Genomic DNA, 18,363 nt, shown 5'->3' on the forward strand with positions numbered 1-18,363 from the left:
CTGCAGCCAGCCAGGCAGGGCGCGGCGGGCCTGGGAGCAGCACCCCTCCCCGGATGCCCGTCAGGGGCCTCTCCCCCGGTCACCCCTGTGCCAGCAAAGTCCTGGCCAGAGCCCGCACCCCACTGTCCTCCGGGCTACTTGGGGGACCACACCCCCACCACTACTGCGCCCTCCAGGCTGGTCCACAGCCAGGGGGTCTGTGCGGTTCTCCCAGCCCCTGCCCTGCCCCATGTCCTCCCAAGAGATGCAAGAGCTCCCCGATTGGGGCTGCCCCTGGGCCCCTGCCACCCTCCTTGCGGGGCAACTCTCGTGGAAGGCTGGCCCACTCCTGGGGGCAGCTTCCGGGCCCCACCCCACGCCTTTGGCAGGGCCGCGGTCCCTGGGCCGGAGCCCTCTTTCCAGGAGGTGGACCTGGAGCACCAGGGGCCAAGGCTCAGGGCCCACCCAGCCCCGGCCAGAACCGCAGGGGCCAGCGGAGGCCACGTGGCTGCAGGGCGGGACCGGGACCGGCCCCTGGAGAAAGGGGCTGCAGCGGCGAGGGGAGGGGGCGCCGGGTCCACCTCACGGGGCAAGGGGGCGGGGTGCTGGCCATGCCCGGCCGCGGTCACGGGGGCTTTGGGGAAGAGGAAGGGCCCCATGGGGTTGCTGGGCCCGCAGCGCGTGCAGGCGGCGCAGTTGAGGCGGCCAGGGCCTGCCAAGGGCAGTGGCTCCCACCGGGACCCGCAGAGGCCTCTGCACCCCTGGCTCCGAGCCCACCAAGACCGGCTCACGGCCCCGCAAGGCCCCGCCCCACAAGGCCACACACGGCCCCGCCCAGCTGGGGCCACTGGGGAGCAGGGGCTCGGGGCCTGCACGTGCCGGGGACGCGCTGCGGTGGCCGGGTCCTCGCGGGGAGGGGTCTTGTGGCGAGCAGCCACGGGCACGAGCAGAGACCAGGGTTCACGTCACGCAGGGCGCACCGCACAACCATATCCCCGCGTCCTACCAGCCGGGCCTGGAGACGGCCATGCAGGGGCCACCCCCACCCACCCTGGGTGCAGTCCCCTTCCTGACCCCCCACCCCAAGACGCCCGTGCCCCAAGCAGACCCCAGGGGCGCCCCCTTGGCAGCTCTCGGCATGTCCCGTCCACGCAGGGTCAGTGCTAAGGACACAGCAGGCGCCAGCCTGTGGCTCCTGGACGCGGCGGGACACTGGGCCTGCGGCTGCAGTTCCTGGCCTGCCGAGGGGTCCCAGGTCCTGCCGCCCCCACCCCCGCCATGCTCCCACCCTGGAGCGTCTCGGCACAGGGACGCGCAGCTCCAGGGGCGGCGAGCACCTCCCCAGCGCGGACCCGGGAAGGCGGCTCACTGCAGAGGGGGTGGCCCGGGGGCCACGAGGGGGCGCAGGCCATGGGGACCCCCAGGCCAGTGTGCCTGATGACTGGCTGAGCCCCTCGCACACGCGGGACCCCAATCCCAGCGCTCCTTCTCCGCGAGGCTGGTGGGTCCCGACCCACTTCATGATGGGGAAACCGGCATCCTGGGGTGGGGCCCCCAAACCCCAGGCTGCCCTTAGCACCCGCCAGGATGCGCCTGCACCCAGCCCCCGGCGTGCAAAGCCAGAGTCTTCTCGTTTCTTGTCGATTTTTATAAAACAAGCAACACCTCCTTAAAGACCCCAGCCCCTGGGGTGCCTGGAGACGCCCTTAGCTAGGGTGCGCGGTGGCCCCTGCCCGCGCCCGGAGTGCAGGGGAACGTGTCTGGGCTGGGTCCAGGCGCGGAGGCCCCTGGAGGTGGCGGCAGCAGCCGCGGAGGGCGGCGGGGAGGCCCGGGCGGGGCCACGAGCAGGTCTCGGGGTGGGCGGCCACGCCCGTGCGGCAGCGGGACACCTGGGCCAGGCAGCTCCGCTGAGCCTGCCCCACAACCCAGAGACCCCCAGGGGCCCCTGAGCTGCGGTGGGCAGCTCACGAGGTCTCGAGGATAAGCAGAGGGTCTCATGGCAAGGCAGACCCCTGCCCGTCACCACTGGCTCCACTCTTCTGAAATCGGGGTCTGACAACGCTGGAACCCAGCTCGCCATGAGCAGGTCACGCTGGGACCCCAGGGCCGGGCTTGTTCTGAACGCGATGGATGCGCTGCTCCGGCCTGGCCCAGGCCATGCCCGCGTGGGCCAGTGCGGTCAGCTCAGGCCTTGGCCCCAGGCCACAGGCTCAGCTCCCCAGGGCTCCCCAGAGCACTCCCCTTCTGGTCCAGTGGGTGGGCTGGGGGCTGCAGGACCCCATTCAGCGGGGGGGCGGGGGGCTGCAGGACCCCGCAGTCCTCGTTCGGCGGGGGGGCTGGGGGCTGCAGGACCCCGCAGTCCTCGTTCGGCGGGTGGGCGGGGGGCTGCAGGACCCCGCAGTCCTCGTTCGGCGGGGGGGCTGGGGGCTGCAGGACCCCGCAGTCCTCGTTTGGCGGGGGGGCTGGGGGCTGCAGGACCCCGCAGTCCTCGTTCGGCGGGGGGGCGGGGGGCTGCAGGACCCCGCAGTCCTCGTTCGGCTGGGGGCCGGGGGGCTGCAGGACCCCGCAGTCCTCGTTCGGCGGGGGGGCTGGGGGCTGCAGGACCCCGCAGTCCTCTTTCGGCGGTGGGGCGGGGGGCTGCAGGACCCCGCAGTCCTCGTTCGGCGGGGGGGCTGGGGGCTGCAGGATCCCGTTAGGCGGGGGGGGTGGGGGGTGCAGGAACCCGCAGTCTCCATTCAGCGGGGGGGCTGGGGGCTGCAGGACCCCATTCAGCAGGGGGGGCCGAGGGCTGCGGGACCCGGCAGTCCCCATTCAGCAGGCTCGGCATCTGGGCAGGCTTCTCCTCCAAGGGGCTCCTTAGCTCCTGGGCCACGGGCAGGCGCTGGTGGCAGCCACGCTGGAAGTGCCGCACGCCCACCAGCACGCCCCCCAAGAAGTAGGCCACGGACAGCAGCAGGAAGTACCCAAAGTAGACGCGGAACTGGAACAGAGAGGCAGCGTGAGGGGAGGGGCCCGGAGCAAACAGGAGCGGGGGAGGGGGAGGGGGAGGGGGCAGGGAGGGGGACAGGGAGGCAGAAGAGGGGATGGGGGCAGGAGGGGAGCAGGGGAGGGGAATGGGGCACAGGCGAGGGGGACGAGGGGCCAGGGGGACGGGGGCAGGCGGAGTGCCGGGGAGTGCCTACGCGGATGTCTCAGGCTCGCAGCTGCCCGGAGCGGGGCAGGAGCAGGGCGCAGGGTGGGCTCTGGCAGGCCCTGGGGGCGGGCCCTGAACACGAGGCCCGTGGCCTCTACCCTCCAGGCCACCCCAGGCACAGCCCCCCTCCTCCTGGAGGGGCTCCCGCTCCCGAGACTCCCTAGCCCCGGCCCTGCCCACCGCGGCCTCCCCCAGCCCTGTGGGCCCTGGACGTGCGCGCCACGGGGCCGCCCTCCCATGCTGCGCGCTGCCTGGACACTGGCCCCTCGGCTTCCAGGAGGCTCACTTTTCCAAGCCACCTGGGAGGGGAACTTCCGAGGCTTCCCAGAGCCGGCTTCCCCGAGCCCGAGCCCTCCCGCCAGGTGTGAGCACGAAGCCGGCTGCCAGGCTGAACGGCAAAGGCAGCCAATGGGCTGGGGACAAGGAAGGCGCGGCGGCAACGCAGAAGCAGGCTCCCTGGACCAGAGCACCCACCCCACCAGCGGTCAAGAGGCCAGCCCCGCCCTCCCAGCGGGGAGTCGGAGGAGCCCCCCAGCATCGTGGAGGCTGCGGGGAGCCTGGATCCCACCCTCACCCGACAGGGCGGCACCCTCCCTTTCCAGGCCAGGGCGACGCCGCCCCACGCCGGCCCACGCAGGTGTGTGATCAGAGCCTCACAAACACCCGAAATGGGGTTCCAACAGAAATACACTCTCCACACCTCAAGCTGGGAGGGGCTCACGCAGAACGGAAAAGGACAATCGGCAGGTGGCAACGCCAGGACGGCAGGTGCGAGGATCATCTGGGAAAGGTTTTAAAACAGCCCTCACGAAATGCTTCAGCAAGCAGTAGCAAACACACTTGCAACAAATGGGAAAGTAGAAAGTCTGAGCAAAGAAAGAAGCTCTAAGGAACAACCAAACATAAAATTTACAACTGGAAAATAAAAGAGCCGAAATAAAAAAAACACAATGAATATTCTCAGCAATAAATAGAAAAGAAAGAGGAATGAATCACTGCGCTGGAAGATAAAATAATAAAAACTACCCAATCTGAAAAACAGAAAACAGACTGAAGAGAAAAGAAATGAAGAACAGCGCCTCATGTTAGAGTGGCACTCTGACATGGGAGTCCAGGATGGAGGGGGAAAAGGGCAAGGCTGAAAAGCTGCTTGAGGAAATAATGGGTGAAACCTCCCAAATTTGGCAAGAGACAGAAGCCTCCAGATTCAATAAGCTCAGTGAACTCCAAACAAGATAAACCCAAAAAAATCCACATGGACACACAATATAGTCAAACTTCTGATACCGAAAAGACCAAGGAAAAACCTTGAACAGCCAGAGAAAAAACAACACCTTAGGGCAAACAATGTGAATGACAGCATATTTCTCCTCAGAAACCAAAGAAGGGAAGTGGATGTGGCTCAAGGGATTGAGCTCCTGCCTACCACATGGGGGGGGGGCCCAGGTTGAGTTCCAGGGGCCTTCTAAAGAAGACAAGCAAGACAGTGGGGAGGCGCGATGGGGAGGCGCAACAAGCAGATGCAACAAGATGTCTCAACGAGAGACAAGAGGAAAACATAATGAGAGATACAACAAAGGAGGGAGTGGATATGGCTCAAGCAATTAGGCAACTCCCTTCCATATCAGAGGTCCCAGATTCAGTTCCCAGTGCCTCCTAAAAAGACCAGCACATGACAAAGAAACATAGCAAATGCAAAAAAAAAAAAAAATGAGGGGGTGGGGAGAAATAAATACATCTTTTAAAAAATAAAATACAGGAAGCAGATGTGGCTCAAGCGATTGGGCTCCCGTCTACCATATGGGAGGTCCAGGGTTCAATTCCCAGGGCCTCCTGGTGAAGGCGAGCTGGTCCGCACGGTGAGCTGGCCCGTGCAGGAGCGCTGACCTGCATAGCAAGCTGGCCCAAGCAGAGAGCTGAAACAGCAAGATGACGCAACAAAAAGAGACACAGAGGGGAGACAATAAGAGATGCAACAGACCAGGGAGCTGAGGTGGTGCAAGAGACTGAGCGCCTCGCTCCCACTCCAGAAGGTCCCAGGATCAGTTCCCAGTGCCACCTAAAGAGAAGACAAGCAGACACAGAAGAACATACAGCGAATGGACAGAGAGAGCAGACAATGAGGAGGGAGGGGATTAAATAAATATTTAAAAAATAAAAAAAGAAATCACGGAGGCCATAGGAAGTGGCAGTGTTTTCCAAGTGCTGAAAGAAAACAAAGTGTCAACCTACAATTCTATATGCAGTGAATAAATCTTTCTGGAATGAAGGGGAAATTAAGACATTCTGAAATGAAAAAAAATAAAAACTAAGAATTTGTTGCCAGCAGATCTACCCTAAAAGAATGGCTTAGGGAAGTTCTCTAAACAGAAAAGAAATGATAAAAGAAAAGAAGCCATCTTAAAACATCAGGAAGGAAAAATAGAAAGAGCAAAATACAGGTAAGTACAAAAGACTTTCCTTCTCCTCTTGAGTTTTCTAAATTATGTTTGTTGGCTAAAGCAAAAATTATGATACTTTCTGATGTGGTTCTAAATGTATGCAGAGGAAATATTTAAAACAATGGTACTAGAAAAGGGTGTGGGGTAAGGTGACATAAAAGGAGGTAAATTTTACACAAACTAACCACTAAAAAAGCTATACTAAGCTATACTATAAATGATCAAAATAAGATTCTAAAATGTTCAAGTAACCCATAGGATGTCACACACACACAAAAACAGAAAGAAAAACACATAATAGGGAAGCAGACTTGGCCCAATGGATAGGGCGTCCGCCTACCACATGGGACGTCTGCAATTCAAACCCCGGGCCTCCTTGACCCGTGTGGAGCTGGCCCATGTGCAGTGCTGGTGCGCAAGGAGTGCCCTGCCACGCAGGGGTGTCCCCCACATAGGGGAGCCCCACGTGCAAGGAGTGCGCCCTGTAAGGAGAGCTGCCCAGTGTGAAAGTGAGTGCAGCCTGCCCAAGAATGACGCCGCACACACGGAGAGCTGACACAACAAGATGATGCAACAAAAAGAAACACAGATTCCCAGTGCCGCTGATAAGGATAGAAGCAGTCAGAGAAGAACACACAGCAAATGGACAGAGTACAGACAACTGGGGGGGTGGGGAAGGGGAGAGAAATTTTTTTAAAAAATTTTAAATTAAAAAAAAAAAAAGAACAAAGAGAAAACAAGAAGTGAAATAGGTATAAGCCCTATCGTATCAATAACTGCATTAAATACAAGTCATCTAAATACACCAATTTTAAGACAGAGATTGGCAGAGAGATTTTAAAAAATGACCCAACTACACGCTGTACTGCAAGAATCTCCTTCAAATACAATGACATAGGCAGGTTGAAAGTAAGAGCTGGCATCACCATCCCAAAATACTTGAGACTGGGGAATGAACAAGGGAGTAAACGAGACTTATCATTATTCTATCATAAACATTATTACTCTAGCAGCAGAAGAGCTTTCACCATTGATAAAAAGGCAGTGGCCACCAGAGGTTCAGAGGGGAGGGAGAGGAAAGTATAGATTTAATATGGGGCATTTTCGGGACATTGGAATTATCTGCTTGACACTGCAATGACGGATACAAGCCATTACACATTTTGTCATAACGTGTAAAATGGAGCAGGGCAGAGTGTAAACTATAATGTCCACAGTTAGTAGCAATGCTTCAGTATGTGTTCATCAACTGTGACAAATGTACAACTACTGTTAATGTAATCTAAAGCTTCTTTTTAAAAAAATAATTTTAAAAAAAGGAAGTGAAAGGATACAAAATGATATATCATAAAACCACCAAAATAAAAAATGGCTACATTAATACCAGATAAAATAGTCTTCAGAGCAAAGAAAATGACCCAAGAAGAGAGAGGTATTATATAACGATAAAAGTGTTAATCTATCAGGAAGACACAGCAATCCTAAATGGGTATGCAACAGAAAACAGAAAAATAAATGATAGAACTGAAAGGAGAAATAGACAAATCCACAATCCGACACCTCTCTCAACAACTGATGGACCAGCGAGACAGGAAATCAAGCAGGGACAGGCAAGAGCTCAACGCCACCATCAGCCATGTGGGTCGAGAGGACAGCGCTCCACCCAGAAGCTGGTCTGAGTTCTCAGTGGACCCCAGAAAACCCCGTTCTTAAAGCGACCCCACTCCTGGGCTGGGAACCCGCCGCAGACGGGAACTTCCAGTTAGACCCCTTCAGACGGGGGTCTGATTAGGTTTCGGTGCCCAGGGTGGGTCTTGATCCTCTTGCTGGAGACCCCTATAAATGGAGGACAAAAAAGTCACAGACACAGGAAGAAGTGGCAGAGACAGAGACCGCGAGAGGCTGAGCGAGGAGACAGGAGGAGAGGGCGAGCCGAGCCAGGTGCCCGATGACCCGCAGCCGCACGCAGGGAGAAGGCGAGCCTGGAGGGGCGGCAGGGACCAGCAGTCAGCTACACCTGCCAGGTGCTCCACGACCCCCAGCGGGGCCTGGCAAGCGCATCTCTCGGAGACGGCAACTCTAGATGAAGCCTTCATTTGGACACTTGCCCTGAGAACCGTAAGCTTTTAACCTAATAAATACCCATTATAAATATAAGCCGGTATGTTGCTCCCAGCGGCTTTTAGCAAACTAAAACAGCAGCCCACAGATTCTTTCCAGGTGTCCGTGGATCACTGAAAAGCAGTACATCTAAAAGACTAAAATTACAGTGTATTCTCTGATCCAAATGGAATAAAAATGGAAATCAGCAGCAGAAAGTTAACAGGAAAATCTCTAAACTAGGTGGAAACTAAAAGAACACATTTCAAAATAATCCATGGGTCAATGAGGAGGGCTCAAGGAAAAGCGTTTTAAAAAGCATTGAAAATGAAATTATAACATTAATATTTGTGGGATGCAGCTTAAGCAATACTGAGAGGAAAATTCAAAGCACTAAAATGCGTATATTAGAAAACAGGATGTCTCAAATCAATAACCCATGCTTCCACCTCAAAAACCTAGAAAATGAGCAAAATAAACCCAAAGCAAGCAGAAGGAAGGAAGCATAAAGAGCAAAAACCAGGGAACTTGAAAACAGAAAAATGGAGAAAATCAACAAAACAAACAGCTGGTTCTCTGACAAGATGAAGAAAACTAACAAGACTAGCAAACCTGACAAAAAAGAGAGAAAGCACAGGCGAAGGCAGCTGGGCAGCCCCGTGGGGATGGCACGACCTTGACCTGGACGTGATGTCGCGTAGAGCTCTGCAACGTTCCCCCGAGGCTCGAGAATGGCGCCTGGGGGCCCCGGGGCCTGGCAGCTTCGTCTAAGGTCACTCGCCAGCGTCAGGAGCCAGGGTCCCGCTGGAGCCTCTCCGGGTAACTCAGGTGCTTCTACAGCCTGGTCGGTGGGTACTTGTGGACCCACCCCCACCCCCCGATAGGAAAGAAGGGGGCAGGTCTTCCCACACCTTTGTGGGCAACAGCAGACCTTCCACCTCCAGGGACTGGACTACTGGATGCCCATGACTCCACCCCCACCCCAATAGGACAGGAGGGTCTGGTGTGTCCACAGCCTCTCTGGACAACGGGGGGCACTTTCAGCCAGCGGGGACTGAACGGCGGGTGCCTGTGGCTCCAACCCCACGCCTCAGAGGACAGAAGGGCTGGTGCTTCCTCAGCCTCTCCAGGCAAGGGCAGGTATTCTCGGCTAAAGGCACTGAGCTGTTGAGCACCCATAGATCCACCGCCACCACCCAGGAGGACAGGAGGGAGCTGGCACTTCCTCAGCCTCTCAGGGCAGCGGTGGGCACTCTCAGCCTGCAGGACTGAACTGCTGAGCATCGGTGGTTCTGTTCCCACCCCCGAAAGGGCAGAAGGGACAGCACTCCCTCAGCCTCTCGGGGCAACTGCAGGCGTATTTGGCCCACAGAGATTAGACTGTTGGGCAGAAGGGGGTCCAGTCCCATTCCCGGTAGGAGGAGGGTCTGGTGATACATCAGTTTCCCTGAGCAACTGGGGTCACTTTGGACCCCATAGTTTGGACAGCAAAGACTGCTGATCACAACTATAGCTCCATCCCTGCCTGAGGCAGGGGAGGAAGGGATGTGCAGCTCCTTCAGAGTCTCCAGTGACCACAGACAGTCCTGGGCCCAGCTGGGATTATTACACACGGCTGCAGCTCTGTCCCTACCCCTGACAGAGGAGAAAGGGGGGAGAAGCTTCGTCAGTCCCTGGGGCGACGTGGGCAGCTCGAGCCTCCACAGCTCACAGCACCAGCTACATCCTTGATTTCTACTCCACAACCAGCGAGGGAGAAAAGACAAGAAATCCCTAAACTAAGGGGAGAAACTGCACCCAGAATAAATACATCTAGCAAGCCAGATGTGGAAACACCAACAAAAAATTACAATCCATTCCAAGAAACAGGAAGTGATGGCCCAATTAAAGGAACAAGATAAGCCTCCAGATGACATAAAGGAGTTGAGACAACTCATCTTAGATGTTCAAACCGATCTCCTTAATAAATTCAATGACATGACTAAAGAGATTAAAGATATTAGGAAGACACTGGATGAGCACAAAGAAGAGTTTGAAAGCATACATAGAAAAATAGCAGATCTTATGGGAATGAAAGGTACAATAAAGGAAATTAAAAATACACTGGAGGCATATAAAAGCAGATCTGAGGAAGCAGAAGAAAGGATCAGCAAGTCGAAGACATGGCCTCTGAAAGTGAACAAACAAAAAAACAGATGAAGAATGGAAAAAATTGAACAGGGTCTCAGGGAACTAAATGACAGCAAGATTCATACAAACATACATGTCATGGGTGTCCCAGAAGGAGAAGAGAAGGGAAAAGGGGCAGAAAGAATATTTGAAGAAACAATGGTGGAAATTTTCCCAACCCTATTGAAGGATAGATATCCTTGTCCAAGAAACACAACGTACTCCCATCCAAATAAATCCAAATAGACCAACTCTGAGACACATACTAATCAGAATGCCAAATGCCAGAGACAGAGAATTCTGAGAGCAGCAAGAAAAAAGTGATGCATAACATATAAGGGATACCCAAAAGATTAAGTGCCAATTTCTCATCAGAAACCCTGGATGCAAGAAGGCAGTGGTATCATATATTTAAGATACTGCAGGAGAAAAACTGCCAGCCAAGGATTTTATACTCAGCAAGATTATCTTTTAAAAATGAGGGTGAGATTAGAATATTTACAGATAAACAGAAACTGAGAGAGTTTATAACAAAAAGACCAGCTTTGCAAGAAATACTAAAGGGAGTATCACACCCTAAAAAGACAAGACAGGAGAGAGAGGCCTGGAAGAGAGTCTAGAAATGATGACTGTATCAGCAACAGTAACTAAAAGTATCAAATATAAAATGACAGAAAAAACACAAAGATCAAACTGGATGAAATAAGAACTGCCTTTACAGTAATAACATGGAATGTTAATGGATTAAACTCCCCAATCAAAAGACAGAGACTGGCAGAATGGATAAGAAAATATAAGCCATCTATATGTTATCTAAAAGAGACTCACCTTAGACCCAAGGATACCAATAAATTGGAAGTGAAAGGTTGGAAGAAGATATTCCACGCATGCAGTAACCAAAAAAAAGCTGGGGTGGCTATACTTAGATCAGATGACACAGACTTTAAAAGCAAAACTGTTACTAGAGACAAGGACATTACATATTAATAAAAGGTATGATTCACAAGGAAAAAATAACAATCATAAATAAATATGCACCTAACCAGGATGCCCCAAGATACATGAGGCACACACTGGCAAAACTGAAGGGAGAAATAGATATCTCTACAACAATAGTTGGAGACTTCAGTACACCACTCTCAGCACTGGATAGAACATCTGGGAAGAGGATCGATAAGGAAACAGAGAGCTTGAATAATATGATAAATGGACTAAACCTGATAGACATATACAGAACACTGCACCCCAAAACAGCAGGATACACATTCTTTTCAAGTGCTCATGGATCTTTCTCCAGGGTAGACCAATGTTGGGACACAAAGCAGATCTCAATAAAGTCAAAAAAATTGAAATTATACAAAACACTGTCTCGATCATAATGGAGTAAAGCTGGAAATCAACCAGTGGTAAATAAAAGGAAAGTCACATATATATGGAGATTAAACAACATAATTTTAAATAATAAGTGGGTCAAAGAAGACATTTCAAAAGAAATCAGTAAATATCTCGTGACAAATGACAATAAGAATACAACATATCAGAACCTATGGAATGCTGCGAAGGCAGTGCTAAGAGGAAAATTTATAGCCCTCAATGCTTACATTAAAAAAGAAGAAAGAGGGAAATGGACTTTGGCCCAGTGGTTAGGGCGTCCGTCTACCACACGGGAGGCCCACGGTTCAAGCCCCAGGCCTCCTTGACCCGTGTGGAGCTGGCCCATGCGCAGTGCTGATGCCCGCGGTTCAAGCCCCGGGCCTCCTTGACCCGTGTGGAGCTGGCCCATGCGCAGTGCTGATGCGCGCAAGGAGTGCCGTGCCACACAGGGGTGTCCCCCGCGTAGGGGAGCCCCCACGTAGGGGAGCCCCACGCACAAGTAGTGCACCCCTAAGGAGAGCCGCCCAGCGCGAAGGAGGGAGCAGCCTGCCGAGGAATGGCGCCGCCCACAATTCCCGTGACGCTGACAACAACAGAAGCGGACAAAGAAACAAGACGCAGCAAAAAGACACAGAAAACAGACAACCGGGGGAGGGGAGGGGAATTAAATAAATAAAAATAAATCTTTAAAAAAAAAAAAAAGAAGAAAGAGCTAAAATCAATGACCTAACTACACAGCTGGAAGAACTAGAAAAAGAACAGCAAACTAATCCTAAAGCAAGTAGGAGGAGTGAAATAACAAAGATCAGAGCAGAAATAAATGAAATTGAGAACAAAAAAACAAGAGAGTAAATTAACAAAACCAAAAGTTTGGTTCTTCAAGAAGATTAATAAAATCAAGAAACCCTTAGCTAGAATGACTAAGAAAAAAAGAGAGAAAATGCAAATAAGTGAAATAAAAAATGAAAGGGGAACCTTACTACTGACCCCGCAGAAATAAGGGAGATCATAAGAGGATACTATGAACAACTTTATGCTAAAAAACTAGACAATGTAGATGAAATGGAAAAATTCCAAGGAATGTACAAACAACCTACATTGACACTAGAAGAAACAGAAGACCTCAACAAGCCAATCACAAGTAAAGAGACTGAAACAGTCATCACACAGCTCCCCAAAATAAAAAGCCCAGGACCAGATGGCTTCACAGGTGAGCTCTACCAAGTATTCAAAGATTTAATACCAATCTTACTCAAGCTCTTCCAAAAAATTCAACAAGAAGGAACGCTACCAAACACATTCTATGAAGCCAATATCACCCTAATACCAAAGCCAGATAAAAATATTACAAAAAAAGAAAACTACAGACCCATTTCTCTAATGAATGCGGATGCAAAAATCCTCAATAAAATACTTGCTAATCGAATCCAACAACACATTAAAAGAATTATCCATAATGACCAAGTGAGTTTTATACCAGGCATGGAAGGCTGGTTCAACACAAGAAAATCAATCAGCGTAACACAACGAATTAATAAATCAAAGAAGAAAAACCACATGATCCTATCAATTGATGCAGAAAAGGCATTTGACAAAATACAGCATCCTTTCTTGATAAAAATACTACAAAAAATAGGAATTGAAGGAAATTTTCTCAACATGATAAAGGCCATATATGAAAAACCCACAGCTAACACTGTACTCAATGGTGAAAATTAAAAGCTTTCCCATTGAGATCAGGGACAAGACAAGGATGCCCATCGTCACCACTGTTGTTCATATAGCGCTAGAGGTTCCAGCTAGAGCATCAGGCAAGAAAAAGAAATAAAAGGCATCCAAATTGGAAAGGAAGAATTAAAACTTTCACTATTCACAGATATGACTGTATATCTAGAAAATGCCAAAAAATCTACAACAAAGCTGCTAGAGCTAATAAATGATTTCAGTAGAGTGTCAGGACACAAGATCAATATGCAAAAATCAGTGGTGTTTCTATACACTAATAATGCACAATCTGAGGAGGAAGTCAGGAAAAAAATTCCATTTACAATAGCAACTAAAAGAATCAAATATTTAGGAATAAATAAAGGATGCAAAGCACTTGTATTCAGAAAACTATAATGCATTGCTATAAGAAATCAAAAAAGACCTAAATAATTGGAAGAACATCCCATGTTCATGGATTAGAAGACTAAATATCATTAAGATGTCAATTCTACCCCAGTTGATATACAGATTCAATGCAATCCCAATAAAAATTCCGAGAAGAGGATTTGGCCCAACGGATAGGGCATCCGCCTACCACACGGGAGGTCCAAGGTTCAAATCCAGGGTCCCCTCACCTGTGTGATGAGCTGGCCCACGCACAGTGCTGATGCATGTAAGGAGTGCCGTGCCACGCAGCAGTGTCCTCCATGTAGGGGAGCCCCACGTGCAAGGAGTGCGCCCCGTAAGGAGAGTCATCCAGGGTGAAAAAAGTGCAGCCTGCCCAGGAATGGCGCCACACACATGGAGAGCTGAAGCAGCAAGATGACGCAACAAAAAGTAGCACAGAATCTGGGTGCCACTGACAAGAATATAAGCAGACACAGAACACACAGCAAATGGACACAGAAAGCAGAGAACTTGGGGGAGGGGGGGAGGGAGCGGGGAAGGGGAGAGAAATTTTAAAAAAGAAAAAGAAATCTTTAAAAAAAAAAAAATTCCACCAGCATTTTTTAAGCAAATGGAAAACACAATTATCAAATTTATCTAGAAGGATAAGAGGACCCAAATAGGGAAACGGACTTTGGCCCAGTGGTTAGGGCGTCCGTCTACCACATGGGAGGCCCGCGGTTCAAGCCCCGGGCCTCCTTGACCCGTGTGGAGCTGGCACATGCGCAGTGCTGATGCGCACAAGGAGTGCCGTGCCACACAGGGGTGTCCCCCGCGTGGGGGAGCCCCACGCGCAAGGAGTGCACCCATAAGGAGAGCCGCCCAGCGCGAAGGAGGGAGCAGCCTGCTGAGGAATGGCGCCGCCCACACTTCCCATGCCGCTGACGACAACAGAAGCGGACAAAGAAATAGACAAAGAAACAAGACGCAGCAAAAAGACACAGAAAACAGACAACCGGGGGAGGGGAGGGGAATTAAATAAAAAAAAAATAAAAATAAAATAAAATAAAAAAAAAAAGAGGACCCAAATAGCCAGAAACATCTTAAAAAGGAAAAGTGAAGTTGGAGGACTCTCACTTCCAGACTTTAAATCCTATTACCTAGCTACAGTAGTAAAATCAGCATGGTACTGGCATAAAGATAGACACATAGACCAATGGAACCGAATCGATGGTTCAGAAACAGATGGTTCAGAAACATCTATGGTCAAGTGATTTTTGGCAAGCCTGTCAAGCCCACCCAGCTGGGGCAGAACAGTTTATTCAACAAAGGTGTTGGGAGAACAGGATATCCACAGCCAAAAGGAAGAAAGAAGATCCCTATCTCATAGCTTATAAAAAAAAAAATTTAACTAAAAATGGATCAAAGACCTAAATATAAAAATAAAGTACAATAAAGCTCCTAGAAGAAAATGTAGGGAAACATCTTCAAGACCTGGTGGTAGGTGGTGGATTCTTATTAAAGTTTACACCAAAAACATGAACAACAAAAGAAAACACGGATAAATGGGACCTCCTCAAACTTAAACACTTCTGTGATCAAAGGACTTCATCAAGAAGGTGAAAAGGCAGCCCAGTCGATGGGAGAAAATATTTGGAAGCCACTTATCCAATAAGGGTTTGTTTTCCATTCTATACAAAGAGATCATACAACTCAGCAATAAAAGAGAAAGCAATACAATTTTTAAATGGGCAAGAGATTTAAATAGACATTTCTCCAAAGAGGAAATACAAACGGCCAAAAAGCACATGAAAAAATGTTCCGTATCACTAGCTATTAGGGAAATGCAAATTAAAACAACAATGAGATATCATCTAACACCACAGAGAATGGCCATTATTTTAAAAACAGACAACAATAAGAGCTGGAGAGGATGTGGAGAAATAGGAACACCCCTTCACTGCTGGTGGGAGTGTAGAATGGAGCAGCCTCTGTGGAAGACAGTTTGGCGGTTCCTCAGGAAGCTAAATATAGAACTGCCATATGACCCAGCAGTTGCTCTACTAGGAATATATCCAGAAGAACTGAAAACTATGACATAAACAGACATCTGCACACCAGTGTTCATAGCAGCCTTGTTCACAATTGCCAAAAGATGGAATCAACCCAGGTGCCATCCACCAATGAGCGGATAAACAGAATGTGGTCTATACATACGATGGAACACTATGCTGCAGTAAGAAGAAATGAAATTGGGGCACATGTGATAACACGGACGAGTCTTGAAGACATTATACTGGGCAGAGTAAGCCAGACACAAAAGGACAAATATTGCACGGTCTCATTAATATGAACTAAATACAAATAATAAACATATGGAATTAAAACCTACAGCATATATTATAAGGAGATAAGAAGAGGGTTGAAAAGAACTATGGATGCTTAATGCATGTAGAAGTTTTAATTAAAAGTGTGGAGACGGACAGAGTTGATAGTAACACATTATAGTGAGTAACAGCTGGTTTATAAATGGAATTGTGACTGAAAAAGGTAGTCTGGGGAGGTAAATGTCAATAGAAAGAAAGTTAAAGAATAATCCAGGAACCGAATAGCACAGTGAACCCAGAGGCAGTTGAGAATTGTGGTTAAGGGTACAAATGCAAGAGAGTCCTTCTGTGGGCTAGAGCAGATGTACGTCACTATTGCAGGTGATGGGAATATGGAGAAACATGGGAAAACGACAATTAGTGTGCCCTGTAGACTGTGGTTAACAGCAATACTATCATATTCTTGCATTAAGGCCAAGCTATACTGTGTTGACAATGGAAGTGTGTGGAAAAAGTGTGCCAAATGTATGCTATGGACCATGACTGGTGGTAATAGTCTGATGGTATTATCTCATAATCTGTAACAAATGTTCCACCTGGGTGTGGAGTTGTATGGAAAATCTACACATCTACATGATTGTTTTGCAACTTTACAATATCTGTAACAAAAATACATTTAAAAAAAATAGTATGGGTTGGGGGAAAAATACACCAAATGTAAGATAAGGAATATAGTTGGTAGTGATATTTTGACAATGCTCTTGCATAGTTTGTAACGAATGTTTCACACCAATACAAAGAGCTGGTGGAGAGGTGATGTATGAGACCCCTGTGTGATGTTATGTATGTTTATGTTGTAAGTTTGCAATTTTTACTATACACTTATTGTTTATGTGTGTTCATGTATGAATAACATACTTCAATCAAAAAGAAAAAAGAAAAAAAAAAAGCCAGCGTGTGAGCAAGGGACCTGCTGCCAAGCCCCTCCTTCCCAGCCTCCCTGGCTGGGCTTCGGGCCTCCCCGAGGCTGCATCCACCCAGCCCTCTCACACGCCTCCATTCAGACCCTCCACCCCCCAGCGGAATGGCTCTTTGGCCTGGCCACTGGGTCCTGGCAGGGGCACCTCCACAGCTGTGGGCTGGACAGGAGTCCCTGCAGAGCCTGTGACACCCCCTCACAGGGCCCCTCAGCCGGGCTCGCTCAGAGACCAAGGGCCTTGAGCCGCAGGAGGTGTGCCGTGGGAAGGCCCACACCTCGCACCCAGGACGGGAGTTCCCAGGCTCTCCCCAGTCATCCAAGCACCTGCCTCTGTGGACGCGGGAGAGGCCAGAGAGGTCCAGCAGCCTCACCCCGGCTCCAGGAGGCTCAGGTCACCTGACTGGGGCCCGTTTGGGAATCACAGGCAGAGCTGCTGGAGGCGGGGCCCAGCTGCACGGCCTCGGGGTGACCCGCGCGCCCCACGACGTGACCCTGGGGACGTCCACGGGGGAGGGCAAGAGCTCCTCACAAGAAGTGGACCAGTCTGGGAAGGCAGGAGGGTGAGCGCTCGAGGCCGAGGAGGACCTGGACAGGAGGGCACTGCCCAGAGAGGGGCGGGCGGGGGCGGGGAGGACGGGGGGCAGGCAGCGCTGGCCTAGGCAGGGGGGCTGGGGGGCAGGAGGGACTGGCCAGGACGCGGGGACGGGCAGGGGCAGCGTGGGCAGGCAGGGTGAGGCAGGGCAGCGGCCACGCCACCACAGCGCAGCCAGCCCGCCATCCCCGCCCCACTGCGCAAGCCCCCGGCTCGGCCACTCTCCTGCCCCCGCGGGCCCGCCCGCGCTGGACGCGCCCTGCCCTCACGGGCCTGCGGACAGGTCCTGCGACTCGGCCCCCGCTGGCCGGGGGCCCCTCCCTCTCCCTGGGGGCAGCGCACCTGCGAGTGGACGGAGAGGCCCAGGCCCCGCTTGTCGGACACGATGGCGGTGATGGTCGTCTTGAGGACGGTGGCCAGGAAGGTGTTGACCCCAAAGACCAGGGCGCAGAGCTCCTTGGAGAGCGAAGACGCGATCTGGAAGCTGCGCAGGGCAGGCCCCGGTCAGAGCCAGCGGGCGCGGGAGAGAGCGCCAGGGCGCAGGCGACGCCGCGCACGGAGCCGGCCCGCTCGCCCACACACCCGGAGGAAGACCCGGCACGCCCCGCTCCGTCGCACACGCGCGTGCCCAGCCAGCCCTGCCGGGCGGGCGCTGACGGGGCCGGGGCCGGAGCCGCCAGCCAGGGCCTTGCAGAGCCCGCCAAGAGCCCCCGAGGCCGCTCGCGGGGGCCGCTCAGAGCCGTCCCCCCACACGACTGGGTAACACGATGCAGGACGGAGCGCCGAGCACGACCGAGGAAACGCTGAACACTCGAACTCAGAACAGGCCGGGACGAGACCGCTGGGAAGTTCTCATTGCAGACAGCAGCAAGCGCTGGACAAACCCCGTGGGCACAGACACCGGGAAGAGAACACAGACTCCACCGGTCGCTAAACGCGCCGCGCGCCCGGCTCAAACGCGGGGCGGGACAGGAGTCCACAGAAACAAACGACAGAGCGCAGGCGCGGTGGTCAGCAGGGGGGCGGCCGCAGCCGCGCAGGCCCGGGCCGCGCTGTGCAGCGTCTACGTGCAGCGGCTCGTGCCCGGTCCTTAGGTCCCCGAGCGCCACGGGACG

General features: G+C 51.9%; 1 protein-coding gene across 6 annotated transcripts in view; it reads right to left on the reverse strand.

Annotated features, from left to right (window-relative positions):
• Positions 1-1,606: 1,606 nt before the first annotated feature.
• Positions 1,607-18,363, reverse strand: part of SLC19A1 (solute carrier family 19 member 1) — a 32,707-nt gene continuing 15,950 nt past the window's right edge. For all 6 annotated transcript variants that reach the window (XM_058296359.2, XM_058296355.1, XM_058296356.2 and 3 more), the window contains 2 exons: positions 17,591-17,732; positions 1,607-2,959 (listed from right to left, as the gene is read on the reverse strand). In XM_058296359.2, the coding sequence (XP_058152342.1) occupies positions 2,672-2,959; positions 17,591-17,732 (430 nt within the window). In that variant the 3' untranslated portion in view covers positions 1,607-2,671. The remainder of the gene's footprint in view (positions 2,960-17,590; positions 17,733-18,363) is intronic.

This window comes from Dasypus novemcinctus, chromosome 4 (genome assembly GCF_030445035.2).
Source record: "Dasypus novemcinctus isolate mDasNov1 chromosome 4, mDasNov1.1.hap2, whole genome shotgun sequence".
Classification (NCBI taxonomy): Eukaryota; Metazoa; Chordata; class Mammalia; order Cingulata; family Dasypodidae; genus Dasypus; species Dasypus novemcinctus.